Source organism: Cyprinus carpio, chromosome B5 (assembly GCF_018340385.1).
Source record: "Cyprinus carpio isolate SPL01 chromosome B5, ASM1834038v1, whole genome shotgun sequence".
Taxonomy (NCBI): domain Eukaryota; kingdom Metazoa; phylum Chordata; class Actinopteri; order Cypriniformes; family Cyprinidae; genus Cyprinus; species Cyprinus carpio.
Window position 1 is genome coordinate 28,421,067 of NC_056601.1, and position 16,786 is coordinate 28,437,852.

Below are 16,786 nucleotides of genomic sequence, written 5' to 3' on the forward strand. Positions count from 1 at the left end.
TAATAATGAATTGGCATTTTAATGAAAGTTATTTAATTATTTGGAGAAAAAAATTAACATGAACTTTCAAACAACTTTTGTGTCATTCATGTGATCAAATTCCATATGACTACTTTAGAGTTTCTTAGTTTTTAATTATGAAGTCCAGAAAATGGTCTACACTAAGGCACTGAAGAAAAGGTGACATTAAAGCGATGGTGAGACATGTACGCAATACAGGCACACAAAAGCCCATTGCTTGAACAAATATGACATATTTTCTAGCTAAACCAGTGTTTTGGTGCAGAAATCCAGCATTTTAGAAACAGGACTCCTATTGGACTCCACATCACATTTGTTTTAAACTGAAGTCCTGTCCTGGTTTCACGGCCTGGAATAGCTCTGAGCTCTATTATGGGCAGTAAAATGAGACGGGCAGAGAGGGAATTGGCAAAGCCTGGAGATAATTGTGGCTTGCAACCATCTCCTCTCCTCCTCTATCTCTGGCTTACCCTGCAGGGCTGGCCGTGGGGACATGTCTGTCAACAGGCTCAGAGGAGCTGGATCAGAGCATCCTAATTTGATAAATTCCAGTGAGGGCGTGTCCTTCCTGTCGAGAGATTACAGGCCTGTGCTGTGAGGAGGCGCGGGAGCAGCTGCTTCTGCTTGATAATTAGCCCAATGTTTTTTCTCTAAATGAGGGGTCACGATCTCTCAAGCATGATAGACGTTTGACTGCTGCCTCGCTCAAGCAATGCAGTCACGTTTAATGTCTTTTCCCATCGCACATGACCCGCTTGCACAGCTTCTGACACAACTGGACATGCAACCGATCATGCACTATGGCATATGGTGTCAGGAAAATCTTAATTAAAGAGCTTAGCAGTTCAAAAGTTTAAACTTGTAAATTAGTATGAGAGGCCAACGTCCTTCGTGAGGTGTGAAAAAATGATTTGCAATCATGTTATAAATGTTTCATTGCTTCAAGACTTTCACTTTTAGCTTTGATATGTAACATTTGTTCTACGCCTTCACCTACTTTTTCAAGTCTGAGTTATGCTTTTGACATTAATTTAATAGTTCTGTGCATTTACTTTGTCAACAAGCTGTGTCTTTTTTGTAGCTCAAACAGTAGATCAATGAACTAACACAAAAATGAATGCAAGAAATTTGCTTTAGCTAAAAGCATAGACAAATGGATCCTCTGCAGTGAATGGGTGCCATCAGAATGAGAGTCCAATGTAATGTAAAGGAATTTGACATATTTGGTATTTAAAGGTTCACTTGAAAATGAAAATTACTCTCAGCCAGCAGTGAATGGGTGCCATCAGAATGAGAGTCCAAACAGCTGATAAAAACATTAATAATCCACAAGTTATTCATCCTCTGCAGTGAATGGGTGCCGTCAGAATGAGAGTCCAAACAGCTGATAAAAACATTAATAATCCACAAGTTATCCACACCAGTACATCAATTAACATCTCGTGAAGCCAAAAACTGAACAAATCCATCAAGGCGTTTTTAATTCCAAACCAAGTCCTTTATCCATTATATTCCTTTCTCCAGTGAAATTGTCATCTGGTCTGAATCAGGTGTGAAGTATGCAGAGATCAAGCATCCTTAACAAATGAAAACAGTCCAAAACAGCTCTACATAAATATGCTGGTGGATTTTGATGTGAGAGGACAACAGTGGATCAATGGAGGAAGTGTTATTATGGATTATGGACTCATATCTTGGCTAGAAGAGTGAGGGTGAGGAAATATTCACAAAAATGTATTTTTTGGGGTGAATTATTCCTTTAAATGAAACATAGCTGAGATCACTATCTAGTATCCTGGTCTATGAAAAAGCAATAAACTTGGCATGCAGTGCATCTTATTTTTCTCTGGTGAAGCTCATCTTACCCCGCACTCTCTACTCACACTAAATTTTTTGGGAAGTACTGTAACAGCACTGTTACTATGCTTGATCTTAGCCAAAAGGCCAAGCATGTGCTTGTGTATTTGAGTGATTTTTTTTCAGTCCTCTTTCCTCCTCTTTTTATAGCTAATAACTAATACTCTGTATCACATTTTCACTGGTGTGGTGTTTTTCTCGGGCAGAAGGGCAGGCAGACTGATGCCACATGGCAATTCTAACGGTGTTGCAAAGCAGTGTGGAATCTCAACACTGTGGCCCTGAATGGCCAGAGGGTGTTTCCTTGGCCACGTGTGCACATGCGCTCACACTCACACACACACACACACACACACACACACACACACACACACACACACACACACACACACACACACACACACACACATTCCTGTGTGTGTGTGTGATTCTTTAACACAATTCTTATACGCATTTAAACTGGATGGGATGTGACATTTCTAATTCTTTACTTTTGTTGTTGTTGTTGATTTGTAAATCCTTTGTATTTGAGAGCAGAGAGGGAGTTATCTTTCTATCAAGATGTTAGCAAGTCTATTGGCTAATTTTTAAGTGGTTAACTCTCTCCCATATATAGTGTTGATTATGATCATATCCAGTAGGTGGCAGCATTGCATTTAATGTCACTGAGAGCCTTGCAAAACCTGTCAATTTCTGTGCACTGAATGAGGACAAACTCAGCCTTATGTCACGTCTACATAAGTTATAGACTCAAAGGACTGTTCTTTGGCCAGTTTTCCTATTGTTTGCATTCATCTGTTTTCGTCAGTGCTACACAGCTTATAATATCACAATGAAACCCAACCTGGATCATAAAATGTTTCATTACACTTCTAAATATTTTCCAGAGCCCATAAACTGATGATAATCTTTCCTCTTGTGCGTATGATCCAACACCCTCCTTCTCAGACCTTCTCATTTTAAGCCAGATCTCCCACTGGAAGTTAAAAATAAATCAGTCTGACACATTCCTATTGGCCAACTTTCATTTATTCCTTGTAAAAGCTCTATTTTTATACAAAGAGAACTTTGGAATTAAATATCTTGTGATTTATTTGTTTCCTCTACTCTGTTTCTTTCGCAAGTGGGCAAAGTTTGACTTACAAATTTGCAATCAATTGGAATCCATCCAAAATACTGGATTTTTTTGGCATTTTTAATGTTTTGATAGCTGTTTGAAATCATGTGTTGAAAAAAGCTGTTGAAGTTGTGTGTGAGTCAGTTTATCTACCAAAAAGCCTGATGATTTCAGCATTTATGATGTTATCTGAGCAGACTCTGGTTTCAATTCTGAGCGCTTTCACATTCTTATGTCCCACCAGAGACTTCAAAATAAAAAGTGTTTGTGTAAATGTCTTTGTCAAAAGTCATGGATCTTAATATGAAACAGATTTGACTGTAAGATTTTAGATGATAGTTTAAATTGTTTAAAAATGACATGTTATAACAGAATAAAGCTCTCAGAATATTGTATTCTCATTGAAGTTATACAGAACTCTTCCTAGTTAATCAAATCTGACAAAACTTTTGCCATCATCCTCAAAGGTTAACACCAGCCATAAATAGTATATTAAATAAGGCAAACTGTATTGTAATTAATTAGATAAAACCATAAAGTTTTAAGTCTGCAATTGTAAGCTATAGGTGTGTAGCATTTAGACTCATCAATAACTGACCTACTTTTTCGTTGATTTGAATTTTCATAGTTTTTAAATTAGCTTTGTCGACCTCTTACTCAAACATCTGGTGTGAGGAACTTCCTCTCAGTTAGTCACACCACGGCTGACTAACGTTTCATCATCTCATTTCCCAGCTTGCCGAGCTGATTGGATTCTCAGATACAAACAGCTTTTGCTTTGGAAATTGGGGGTACTTATAGTTTAAATTAAACTGCTTGAATTCTGTAATCCTGATGTATGATCTTTTTGCTCTTTTCAACTTCTTGTAATTTTACTTGGAAAGAGAAGAGCCTGGCATGGTCACCAGCTAGTCCTCCTTAAAGAGGGGGAATTTTTAGTCGCTTATGCCTACAGGGCAGCATAATATGTCATACATAGTTGCAGACTTCCTTTTTCCTGTTGAGGCTCGTCTACGCATTCCGTCATCATAGCTAAAGGAGTGAAACATTTTTGGTCAGTGGTTATTATAGAATTTGACTTTTTTCTACTGTTGCACTGCAAAGGCTGTTTCTGTGTTTAGACTGTTGACACAGATCACTGCATAACCAAATTTTACTTCCATAAATACCATATTATTGCCATAATGAATCACAGTTGATCAAAAGTGATAGAAAAATTATTTACATTGTTAGAAAATAACTGTATTTCAAATAAATGCTGAATTTGTTTTCCAATAAATTCTTTTTAACCTCATATTCATCAAAGAATCCTGAAAAAAAAGAATAAAAATCAGTTTTCAGAAAGAATAAATAAATACATTATTAATTAAATCTTTCTTGAGCAGCAAATCATCACTGGGATGATTTCTGAAGGACCATGTGACACTGAAGACTGGAGTAATGATGCTGAAAATTCAGATTTGACCACAGGAATAAATTACATTATACAATATATTCACATACAAACAATTATTTCAAATTGTTAAAATATTTCACAGTTTTACTGTATAAAGGTAGCTCTGGTGAGCAGCAGAAACTTCTTTAAAAACCATAAAAAAAACAACAACAACAACAACTACACTGAACAGTAGTCCTTATACAGTTCTATTTTTTTTAGCTGTCTGAAAAAAGAAATCACTGAACAGTGTTTCACAAAATGAATAGTTCTGACACTAAATTCTGTTTAGAAAAGTTGTCATACAACGGCCAATATACAGAGCATCAAGTTCCTATGTAGCTCAGCAACTGTAAACAGCTGAACAATTACGCTGATGTACTGCATGGCAGAATAATTGTTTATTGGGTATTTGAATTGTATAAACTTCATGTTGTATCTAACAACACCTCATGCCTATTGTACAATCATGGTCCGCAGGAACACTCAGTGTATGCTTTAAGTGGGAACGGTGGCCCTGGGAGGGCCAAAAATGGGATTCAGCTTCTTTTTTTGGTACTGTCATCAGCCTGTGCCAGTGTTACGAGAGGCCAAGTGGAGCTGATGAGGGAAGAGGATCTGCAAAGCCACAGTGGAAATCAGTGGGCGGAAATTGTGCGAAGACTAGTCCTCTGGAAGAGGTACGTGAGGTCAGGCATAGGGAGGACGGGCATCTGGAGGTTCCGGAGCTCAGCGCGCATCTCATGAGACGTGGATCCAGGGGTGAACAGTCAGGTTTTTGGAGATTTGGAGATGCAGCTGTACTCCACAGCGGTCCCCGGGGCCCATCGGCCCTAGGTTAGGGCCTCCGGGACTCCCGGTGGCACCTGAACAGTGGAGCGATGGTAAGGAGAGTGGCACAACCCTCCCTTCACTTATCCTCTCGTTGAGACACAGGACTGGCGAGAAGGAAGAGACACTGACGAGAGGCAGAAAGAGTTTCTCAAAACAGATCCAGGAACTTTAAACATCTTCAACTTTGATAACTGCGGATTGGGGAAAACATGTACGGCAGAAGAACTTTTTATGGGTTACTGCACTGACGATCTGATTTGGATTTATGGGGTTGTGTTTTCCATGCCTTCGATTGATTTGTTGGTTTGTTTATGACCTGCAGAACTCAACTCTTTCGCTTCTGTGCATTTTTGTGCAGGGCCAAAGACATGAAGAACCGACTCGCTTTCCTGAGGAGGAGGAATGAGTCTCCCGGAAGCACCCCAGTCGGCAAGCTCGACAAATCCATGAAGTCTGTCAAGTAAGCATGTGTGTTTGTGTGTGTGTGTATTTCTGATGTCTGCCTGCTTCCTGGGTAATGATCCAGCTGGTGGCTCTCTGCTCATGTGTGTGGGATGAAAGAGACAGACACATTGAGAAAGGTCTAAACAGATGTCTTTTAGATGAATACCTTTTGAAGAGCTTTTTTTGCAATTATGAATTGTATAGTTTAACATTTATTTATAACCCTTTGATAATAGATATAGTAATAGAATAGTAATAGATATTCCATATTCCACAGACACATGGTTTATCACCACTTTGTCACAAGGTTATCTAAAACTAAAACAAAAATATATTTCATTAACTGAGATAAAGTTAACTGAAATAAAGTAAAAAATGAATAAATAATAATAACCTTTATTTCAGTTAATACAAATTAAATAATAAAAATAAAAAATAGAGACATATATATATATATATATATATATATATATGAAAAATTACTAAAACTTACTAATTTAAAATTTACTAAAACTTTAACCTACTATATATATTTGACTGTCAATGATATAATAATTATATACTATGGTGGTTAAAATGTCTTTAAAAGACCTGTCAAGACCTGTAAGTAATGCATCAAAGGGTTAAATTTTGATTAGATATGTGCTGCAAAAACGCTTATATTGCGGAGATGAATGATATTGTTAGTATTAGTATTTTAAGTGTGTTCAGCTATACATGAACTGTAGAATATAAAATGTTTCATGGCACAGATCTAACAAATCATCAATGCACAGAAGTTGTAAGTAGGTCAAAATAAAAATTACAGTTGTAAAGTGCACATCTTTAAGTGCACTCTACGATCTGATTGATGGTTTTATTATGAATAACACCCCCCTGTTAGATACAGTTTCCTTATTTGGCAGTGTCACACTAAGTGTTAAAGCTGCAGACTGTAGGTGCTGAGTTTAGACAGACAATGAAGGCAAGAATGAGTCTTTGAGAGAAGCTGTGGGCGGATCCTCTGGCTGACACGTAATCCTATTGGAGCAGCCTGATCCCACCCCCTCCTCTCCTCAGTGGGAAGTATAAAAGAGGCCATCCAAGAGAGACTTGCTCAGACACTCACACACTTCGACAGATGCTCACACACACACACTCAAGCGAGAGAAGGGCAGAGCTTCGAATGGGTCACAGAATGAGAAACCTGACAGAAATGGGTTTGCTGAAAAACCGTTCTGCCTTTATTTGCAGGCCCACTCCAGAAGAGGCAATGAAGTGGGGAGAATCTTTGGACAAGCTGCTCATGCACAAATGTAAGACATATTCTCTTTATGCCATTTCCTTTCCTCATGTATATAATGAACTTATTTTTTTGGATGTATTTGATGAATTCCATTGGCTTGACTTGAATCCACAGGGATGATGACTGCATTGTTGCAGTGTGTCAAGCATGCATGCTTTCTCTCAACTTCCTGCTCTTGAGTCACTGAATGAACGGTCTGTTGAACATGGTCAATGGCTCTCATAGTAATCCTAGATTAACTGAATCCTACAGCCATATGGAGTCAGAGAAAGACCACAGATCAAATCCCACCATCCATATCATGGTTTTTATTCAGATTCACTCATTTTGTGACGTTAAAAGTGCTTGTGATGCAATTAGATCCTGACATTTGAGGCAGGAGATGTCTTTTTCCGGAGCCATTGTTTCCCTCATATGAAAACCTTAGAGCATCCACATGCTGTTATCAGCAGGCTCTTATGAGAACGGAAAGGTGATTGTGTGCTTTGGGACGGGGCCACACTTCCTTCTATTTTAATACTGGGCACCTTTAGAGCTGAAAGGAAAAAGTAAAAAATGTCTGTAAAAATGTTTGTAATGCTACTGTATAAGGAAGTCACTGTGATGCATATGCTGTAAAATAATCATAAGCTGAATTATTTTGATTTTTTTTTTCTTCTGTATTGCATAAAATGTAGCTACTTCATTGGTATTGCTGGTTCCATAATGATGATCTAAAATCAGTGCATATATCGTCATTTTGCTGCAGTGCTTACCTTCTTGTGCTTGGCAGCTACAGCAACCTTTGGTACAAATAATGGGTTTGAATTTCAAGTTGAGTCCCTGAAACTGAGTCAGGAACTTAATTAAAATAAGAAATGCTGAAAAATAATAATAGAATAATTATGAAAATATTTCATGGCACCCAGTACATGGCAGTGGGAGTCTCGGAGGAGAACAAATGTAATTAAATCGTTGGTTGGAGTCGTGTTCCTATGTTTATGCATTAAGTAGTGACTCAGGGTTTGGCGCTCAGTGCTGCCTCTTCAGTGAAGGCTGCCGTTGCCATGGTTCTCTGTTTATACATCCAATAACATCTCCCCTTTTCTGCCTCTTTATTTTTTCCCTCTCCCTCATCAGATGGGCTGGCGGCCTTTAGAGCTTTCTTGCGCACAGAGTTTAGTGAAGAGAATCTGGATTTCTGGCTGGCCTGTGAGGATTACAAGAAGATTAAATCACAGTCCAAGATGGCATCAAAAGCTAAGAAAATCTTTGCAGAATTCATTGCCATCCAGTCCTGTAAGGAGGTGAGCATGAAGTCTCATATTTAATTCAAATTTGAAAAGTGAACACTAAAAGTCACCCTGGATATTAATTGGGAATTGTTGAGTACCACTCATTACATATAAACAATGTCACCATTCTGTATTTAGCAGCATAAAAAAGGGTGGAAATGTTCTTAAAATAATCTGCTTTGTGTCATGTGCCTAAAAAATTGGTCAAAGAAGCAGCCATGGAGGATATGATGTCATGCCTGACTAATGGTCTACCTCTTGGCCGCACAACACACAGCAGATAGCATGAGTGCATGTTTTCTTGGAAACTTGGAAAGCAGTTCGGAAATTCAAAATCAGATGAGCAACAGGACCTCGCAGCGATTTTTTGAGCAGTAAAACTAAAGAAGGCTGAGCTTTGTGTCAAGTTGCCAGATATTTGACTTTCAGCGTAAAATCCAGTACAGATTTCAGCTTACTCTGGCTAAAGGAAAGAGACCATTTTACCAACATGTTAAATGACCAATCACAGTTTGTTTTATGTGCCATTTAAGAACATGATTATATATATAAAAAGGCTATTGCTCAACTGGTTTTAGTTTCAGGACCATGACTGTTCAATGAACACCAAGTAATGACTTATTAAAATAATCAAACTTTGGGCAACCATAACCAATAATATACTAAATTACCAAAGATATGGGATGATTTGTTTTTCAGTCCTTTTTATAAGTTAAATAGCTTTAGTGTGCCAATCTTCATGGATGGTTTCAAAAAAAAGTCACAGAAACCAAAAAAGTTGTGTTTGTGAGGTTAAGTCTCCATGATAAATAGTAAGCACTAAGTATTTCATAGTCAATGTAAACATTACTTTTTTTCCCCATGTGGTCATATTGCATTGGAAGTAGCGATTGATGCGCAATATACATTAGACCAAGGGTGTCTATTCCTGCTCTTGGAGGGCCATTTTCCTGATGAGTTTAGCTCCAACACACCTGCCTAGAAGTTTCTAGTGATCCTGAAGACCTTGATTAATGGGTTAAGATGTGTTTAATTAGGGATACAGCTGAACTCTGCTGGAAGGTGGCCCTCCTGGAGCACGAGGTCTATAGACGGTCCATAAATGGACTGGGGGGAATCCGCAAACATGCTCTCTGGTTAAACTGTCTGGAACCTAGCTGTAACATGAATTAAATTGTCTGTTGACTTGGACGTAATGGCTTTTTGTTTGTCCTCCAGGTGAATCTGGATTCCTACACCAGGGAACATACTAAAGAAAACTTGCAAAACATTGATCGCTCTTGCTTCGACCTGGCCCAGAGGAGGATATATGGCCTGATGGAGAAAGACTCGTACCCTCGATTTCTGCGGTCAGAACTCTACATGGACTTAGTGAATCAAAAGAAACCCAGCACCACATCGACATCCTCCTCATCCTAAGATGACAAAGAGAGAAAGCGAGAAAGAGAGACTATATTAAGTAGCATTGGAGAGGTTTCTTTCACTAAGCATTTCATTCTCTTCAGCCATTCTATCTATTAATGTGGTGAAAAGACAGGGAGTGGAGAAATGCACAAGGCTTTGTTTACAAGAGGGGAAAAATAAAGGAATAGGTAGTGTGACCGATCTAATGGCGCTGGACGAGTGGGACACCACCATGCTGAATAATGCTGGTTATTCCCATTTGAATTTTATTTAATTGGTTTTCCAAGTGTACTGGAGACAAAAGAGGCGATTATTGCCTCTTTGACACTAAGACAGCTGGGTACTGTTTAGCATGTTTCTCTTCTTCTGCTCAAGCACTGCACCTCTCTTTGTTCTCCATTTCATGATGACTTTCCTGGACATTTCAGAAATGTCTTGTGCCTACGGGGTTTGATGTCTGGATGGCACGCAGAAGACATTGATGATCTTGCACTTATCGCTCAGTGGTGTTCCTGTGAACCTTCCTCCATGTCTGTCGACTCCATATCACATGAAGGGGTGCAAAAAATGCTGGCACAACCCTAATTTAATACACATTTCATAAATAAGTGTACAAACGCTCTAGAGGAATGGACCAAGCTGTACCTGAAGACTGGAGCATTTCGCTCTGAGCTTGAAATGGACTGTCGTTGGTCTCTAAAGACTATACAAAACATGCTTAGCTGTGTATGTACAGCCAATAAGCCATTCATTGTAGCTCCACATTAAACATGGAAGAGACTGTATTCTCAGGACATTATGACACTCAACTATGAAGCTTCCAGACCTACTTAACCTTCTGTTTCTACACTTAAAATGTTGTTTCTCCGGACTTTAGGTTTAATCATGCACTCTATGTTTAATAGGGCACAAGGTCAGTTAGGATCTTTCCCTATATTTGTTGATAAGACCACATGTTTTAACAATACAAAAAAAATTAGTTATTTATTTAGAGGTTTCAGTGGTTGCTTTGTTCATTGCACTCAGCTGAATTTCCCTTTTTCACTTTGATCCACAACTATCCTGATGTAAGTGCAATATGTTTATTATTTTTATTTGTTGACATCTTATGGATGTTTACCTTTTTTTTATGAAAAAGACAATAGATTGAGCTCTGTATTAATTTTATTGTAAGTTACAGGTAATGTAAGAATTACATTAGTACACAAATTATTGTAACTGTGTTTCCCTGGCAGCAGGCAGCCGGGTTAATGGATGTATATATAATTCTTAAAAAAAAAAGTGATAAAAAGATAAAAACACAAGGTTTTGTGGGTGTGCCATGAGGCGTTGCTGTACCTATGTAAATATGTGAACCCTAAAGCTATAAAATGACATGTATTGTTATAAATCGGGGTGGAGCAGGTATGGTCGTCCTCTGCCTTGGACGTACACTGCTTGTAAGTAGTTTTATGAAATGTATTTTATCATTTTCACTGTTTACAATTCCAACGCATCTCCTAAGATAGCAAGTGCAAAAGAAAATAGAGATTTACAAAGCCAGTGTCATTGCAAAACACAAATAAAACATTTAGATGGTAAAATTAGACATTGCCTCCTGCCTCTCTTTTATTATTACTTTATTTTTAAATTTTTATTTATTTATTTATTTATTTACATTTTGCATTGCATTGTATTTTTCAGCATTACTGGATATTTATTTATTAAAAATCAAATGTAAATCATCTAGATGCATTACAATGAGATTTTTCTTTATGGTAATTTAAGGTGGGGAAAATAATTATCATTAAAAATGTCACAGCGCATAACCCCAAATATAACATTAAATCTTGTGGTTTTGGGACTACCACTGAGATTAACAGGTAATTGGATGTATGCTAAAGAGCTAGAATAGTCTTGAGCGAGACACGTTGTATATTTGATTTCAGGATTCCTCTTTATTTCATAACATTCCTCTCTGTAATATTCATCAAGCCCTTTTTTCAGGATTTTCCATCTTTTAGAACTGAGGATCAAAGAAATCCCAGGAGAATGTGTTGTTTTCGTGTGAATGAGCTTTAATGTAAGGTTTGCCTCTCTTGCAGTCTCAACACTGCAAACAGCAGCAATTGAGTGACCTCTTCAGTGAGTTGCTAGGGAAATATTGGCTCTCCTGCCAACCACCACTGAGAACCCATGGCCCTTGTTTACTGCAAGCGGCTCTGCCAACCCAACAAGGACACTTTATCAGAATGAGCTTCACAATAGTCATAGCCACCTGGCAGATCTGAACGCTCTCATGGGCAGCTGCCTGCTCTTTAGTCACTGGAAAAAAAAGGAAAACAGAAAATTCTGGTGGGGATCAAAACAAAATTGTTTCTCTTTTGATCTTGACTTCTTTGCTTTTAAATAATATAATTATTGAAATGTGCAATCTACTGAGATAAATTATGTGGGGTGAATGTGAACCAATCAAGTACTCAAGAATTATTTTTTCCTGTTGATGTTACTGACACTCCAGTTCCCAGCATGCTATACAAAAAACAAAATCAATGGATCAAATCTTAAGAAATGTATCAAACTAATGAAACAAAGCATGATGTTTTACCAGTTTTACAATAATAAGTGATGCATATAACTTATTATTGTAAAACTGGTAAAACATAGATCATAAAAAATTATTTGTCAGGTCTTAAAATTAGTCACACAGTAATAAAGTGGCATTTACCTTTATTTCACAAAAGAAAGGACACATTCAGTTGCGTCTGTTTCTGTTTATTTGTAGTTACAGTATACATCACATTTAGAAAGAATGATCATTTCTATAATTTATCCATCAAAAATATGACCTGAGTAGCAGAGGGAGCTCCTGAACAACTAGGCTAGCTACTGTATATTTTATGACATATGTGGAGCTAAATATGAACATCAGACAGTCATGTATAAAGAGACGAGACTTACTGACAGATAAAATATGCTACTAAATAAATACACGATTGTGATAGCCTATGTGATTTGTGTGATTTCTTCAAGTGGTCGTATTTTGTTACAATCTCAAACAGAAGTTATTTCAAACACTCGCTGCTGTCTAAAAGTATCTCAAACAGAAGTTATTTCAAACACTCGCTGCTGTCTGAAAGTGAGTTTTGAGCTAAAATTATTTTAAAAGTCTTTAATGCTGGTGTTGTAGCTGTTAACTATATAAAATAATCTGTGGCGCTTATGCTCTCGAGAAGCAGAGAAACTCCACCTTTGTTCATAGCCACTCCTCAAGCCCAAGCTGGCCAGCTTTGGCCCAAGGTTTTCAGTGGGCCAAAAAACCCTGGCCATTGACCCCGAGGATGTCCTGACATGGCACGATCAAGCCCCAGAAGTAACAGTGGAAACGTGACTGGCCCTGATGCACTAGCATGTCCGCTTTTGGCCTCACAGTGGAAACGCAGCTAATGTGAACAAGTTCTTACAGGCATAAACTACCGGTTTCATCCAATGCAGCCTCATTGTCATTGTTTTAAGGCCTGGTGACTGCAATGACTACTGGAGTGGAGGATCGGAGTGACTACATAAAGCTCAGTACATATCAACAGTGGCCTTCACAAAAGGTTATTAGCAGGTCTCCCTGATGCCAAAAACACAAGAAAAGCCTGTTTGTAGTACCCTGTCTGATCACTGGTAGTATCAGCTCCTCCCATTAGGGCCACCTGGGTTGCTGACCACCTTTCAAATACTGTCTCCCCATCATAGATGTTGCCAGTTATGGGACGACCAGATGGTGGGACACCGGCTAATAGTCCCCTTTGTAACTAGTTGTTGTCAAACCCTCTGCCTACCTGAACAAATGCTGCTGCCAGAAGCAGAGCAATTGGGGCTCTAACCTCTAACCTCTTGTCTTCATGGCAGATGAAGCCTTCCCTCTCTGCAGAGACCTGACGAGACCCTGCTCAGGTACCACCCATTCCAGTACACAGTTCAGCTCCAGGTTTTTATGACTATTTGGAGAATGAGCCTTGCCAGAATGCTGTGTGAAGACCACTCATGATCTAAAAAATCCTCCTGTTGAGGACAACAAGCACTGTGAGGGATCTTCTAATCAATGTTAGAGATGGAGAAGCCTCTACTTAGCCGAACGTCAGCAGAGTATCAGCTGTATCCTGCTCACCTTCTCTCTCTTACAACAATACTGACCAAAATCATGCTGCATTTTCATCAGCAGGTAAAGTGCTCCATTTCTCCTCCATTTCTCCACCATATATTCAAATTTTCATCAGCAGGTAAAGTGCTCCATTTCTCCTCCATGTTGTCAGTCTAGATGTTAAATGATTCTGCCTGGCTGCTTGCACGGTCTTCTATTTATGCCCCAATGTATGTCCCATGCTACATATCATGGGTGTTTATACACTTTGTACATTCCTCCACTAAGCATATGAAACACATAGCCTGACAGTTGAATTAATGTCTTATTTAACACTGGGTTTTCTTTTAAACCCCAGAAAATTTGAATCTGATCCTCTAAGCCAGTGTTACTCATTGCAAGGCTCGCGAGCCTCATGCGGCTCTCCAAGCTTTACTTTGTGGCTCGCATGGCAGTAAATAATAAGATGATATGATCATGCAGTTAATAGAGCTATTTCATAAAAACATAAAAAAAACTAGCAGGGCTATAACATAACCCATTAAAAAACACACCATGTCTTCACCTGACGCAAGTGGCGCAGTCCGACAAAAGACAATATAACCCAGTCGATGCGACACGATCCCCATCAGTAAACTGATGCCTCGTTCTATTTATGATGAACTGTACTGACACTATGTTCAGATGATTTGCAACTGTCGCTTTGTCGTGTGTAGACTAACATTTATAAGTGTAGACTAACATTTATAACTTTATAACACAAACAATAACTTTTGATACTTTGCGGTAAAAGTGGCTCCCATGAAAAAAAAATAGTGAAGATCACTGCTCTAAGCCAATGAGAACTTACATTGCTTAAGATAAAAAGAAATGTTCAAGAACTGTGAGAAAATTTGGTACTTTCAGACTGTCACAACAAGACTGTTGGAGAGCCCTGGTTGTCCACTAGAGGGCACTGCACCTAAGACTATTGTCACTCTGTCATGGACTTCATTCTCCATAATCCTTTGCACAGACTCATCAGCACTCATTGCTTTCACCTGTTTCTCATTAACTCTGTTTGCTCAACCCATGTAGACCTGGTTCATTCATGGCGAAGTCTTGCGCGTGCCTCGGCTGCATTTCTAAGCATGCTGGTTCCCCCATGTCTTGGTTCCTGGTTTTGATTCTCTGTCTGTTATTCTGGATTTCTTTGTTAGCCTCGGCCCTGAACTCAGTCTTGTTTTGGATTGCCTGCGTAAGATCTTTGCATGCTTTCGGACTACATTTCTGGAGTACCCCTTTAATAAATACTGAGTTTGGATCCTCAAACTTTGTTTCTCTGTTTCTCATTTGCTTGCGGCAAGGTTATGGATCACTCGGGGATCACACCCATGACTTCCTGAACTTGGCTAATCTCACAGGCTTTCCTGATTTTGCTTATTGTTACAGACTTGACAAGTTCTATAAATATAGTCTCATTTGAGATGGTACTTGAGGATCGCTATTTTATTTATTTATTTATTTTTTGATTATGCTTTGTGGTTTCGTTTTAGTACACCTTTTACAGTAGGGGAGGTTAAGGAGTCTTGTTGCAACATGGCTGCCACTCCAGAGCCTCGACTCATCATGGCTGTCACACCAAAGTCCTCTGATGTCATGGTCCAAAACCTCCATCCACCATTACAGTCCATTCAGGCTTCAGTATGAGCAGCTGGTATCTTTGCGGTGGTGCTAAGTCTGGAGGTCTCAGAGGTGGTCTCACTGTGTGCCATTCTGTGTGTTTGGTGCCTCACACTGCTCTTATACATATGAATCCACGCCAGAGCCCGCTCAAGCCCCAGAGCTCAGTCCTGTGTTGGCCCCAGCCTGTGAGTTCCCTGCCTCTCCTGTCTCGGCCACTGAAGTCATCCTTGAGCTTCTAGCCTGCCCTGTTTTGACCACAATGGTCACTTCTGGACTCTGTCTGTCCTGATAAAACCATGGAGGACATACCCCAATTCTGTCAGTTCTTTTGCAACCATAGAGGTTGTGCCTGAACCCTCTGACTGTCCTGACTTCTCTGACCATGTTAAGAGCATCTGGAAGCCACTCCTTAGGAGGGAAGCCATGTCATGATCACCAGCTGGAGTGCCCTGGTTGTCAGACTCATCAATACTCATTTTCTTCACCAATGTCCCACTAACCCTATTTGCTCACCCTATATAAGCTTGGTTCATTCAGTCCTCCATGGCTATGTCTTGCACATGTCTCTGCTGCATTTCTAAGCCTTGTATCCTCGTTCCCCCTAGTCTTAGTTCCTGGTTTTGATTATGTGCCTGTTAATCTGGATTTCTCTGTTAGTCTCAGCCCTGAACTCAGACTTGGTTTGGATTGTCTGTTTGTGAATGACCTTTGCCTGTTTTTGGATTATGTTTGTGGAGTACCCCTGCAATAAATATTGTCTCACTGACTGTGATAAATGATGTCACTAGTTGTATGTGTGTTCAGACCACTTCACTCTCTTACTTATGGCACAAGTTTCTGTGTTTATTGTGCAGCGTGAATTGGTCTTCATCATGCATATCACAACTGTATTTCCTTGGAATATGGCCACTGGCTAACAAATTCTACATAATTTTAGACCTGTTACCTGTTCTAATTTCATTGTGAGTGGTAGAGATCAATCATATCCATTTGGATAGAATATTCAGCTTTTATTTCATGCACATGCTCTGTCCACTGACCAGCTACATTCAATTTAAATGCCAAATATTTATCATGTCTAGAATTTACTTAGATGGTATTTGTTTACTTTTAACAAACAATCCATACATCACACCCACTCTTCCTTTTAAGGAATGCAACACATTTTGAATTCTTTATATTAAGACCAACCCACAAAATAAATAATTTGTATTACGTTTGTATAACAATCACCCGACATGATCAGATGAACGTGGCGAAAACATTTTGAGTCATTGAAAGGCCTCCTGGTCTGGGGAGTGGCTACCATATTGAAACTGCTGATAAAATGAAAGAAGTT

The 16,786-nt window shown here is 39.0% G+C and overlaps 1 protein-coding gene across 11 annotated transcripts in view; it reads left to right on the forward strand.

The window, feature by feature from the left end:
* rgs3a (regulator of G protein signaling 3a) overlaps positions 1-11,257 on the forward strand; it is a 152,467-nt gene extending 141,210 nt beyond the window's left edge. For 9 of the 11 annotated variants that reach the window (XM_042723062.1, XM_042723064.1, XM_042723063.1 and 6 more), the window contains 4 exons: positions 5,623-5,724; positions 6,942-7,003; positions 8,113-8,279; positions 9,486-11,257. In XM_042723062.1, the coding sequence (XP_042578996.1) occupies positions 5,623-5,724; positions 6,942-7,003; positions 8,113-8,279; positions 9,486-9,686 (532 nt within the window). In that variant the 3' untranslated portion in view covers positions 9,687-11,257. The other 2 variants (XM_042723070.1, XM_019081432.2) reach the window with 2 other exon arrangements.
* The last annotated feature ends 5,529 nt before the right edge of the window (positions 11,258-16,786 follow it).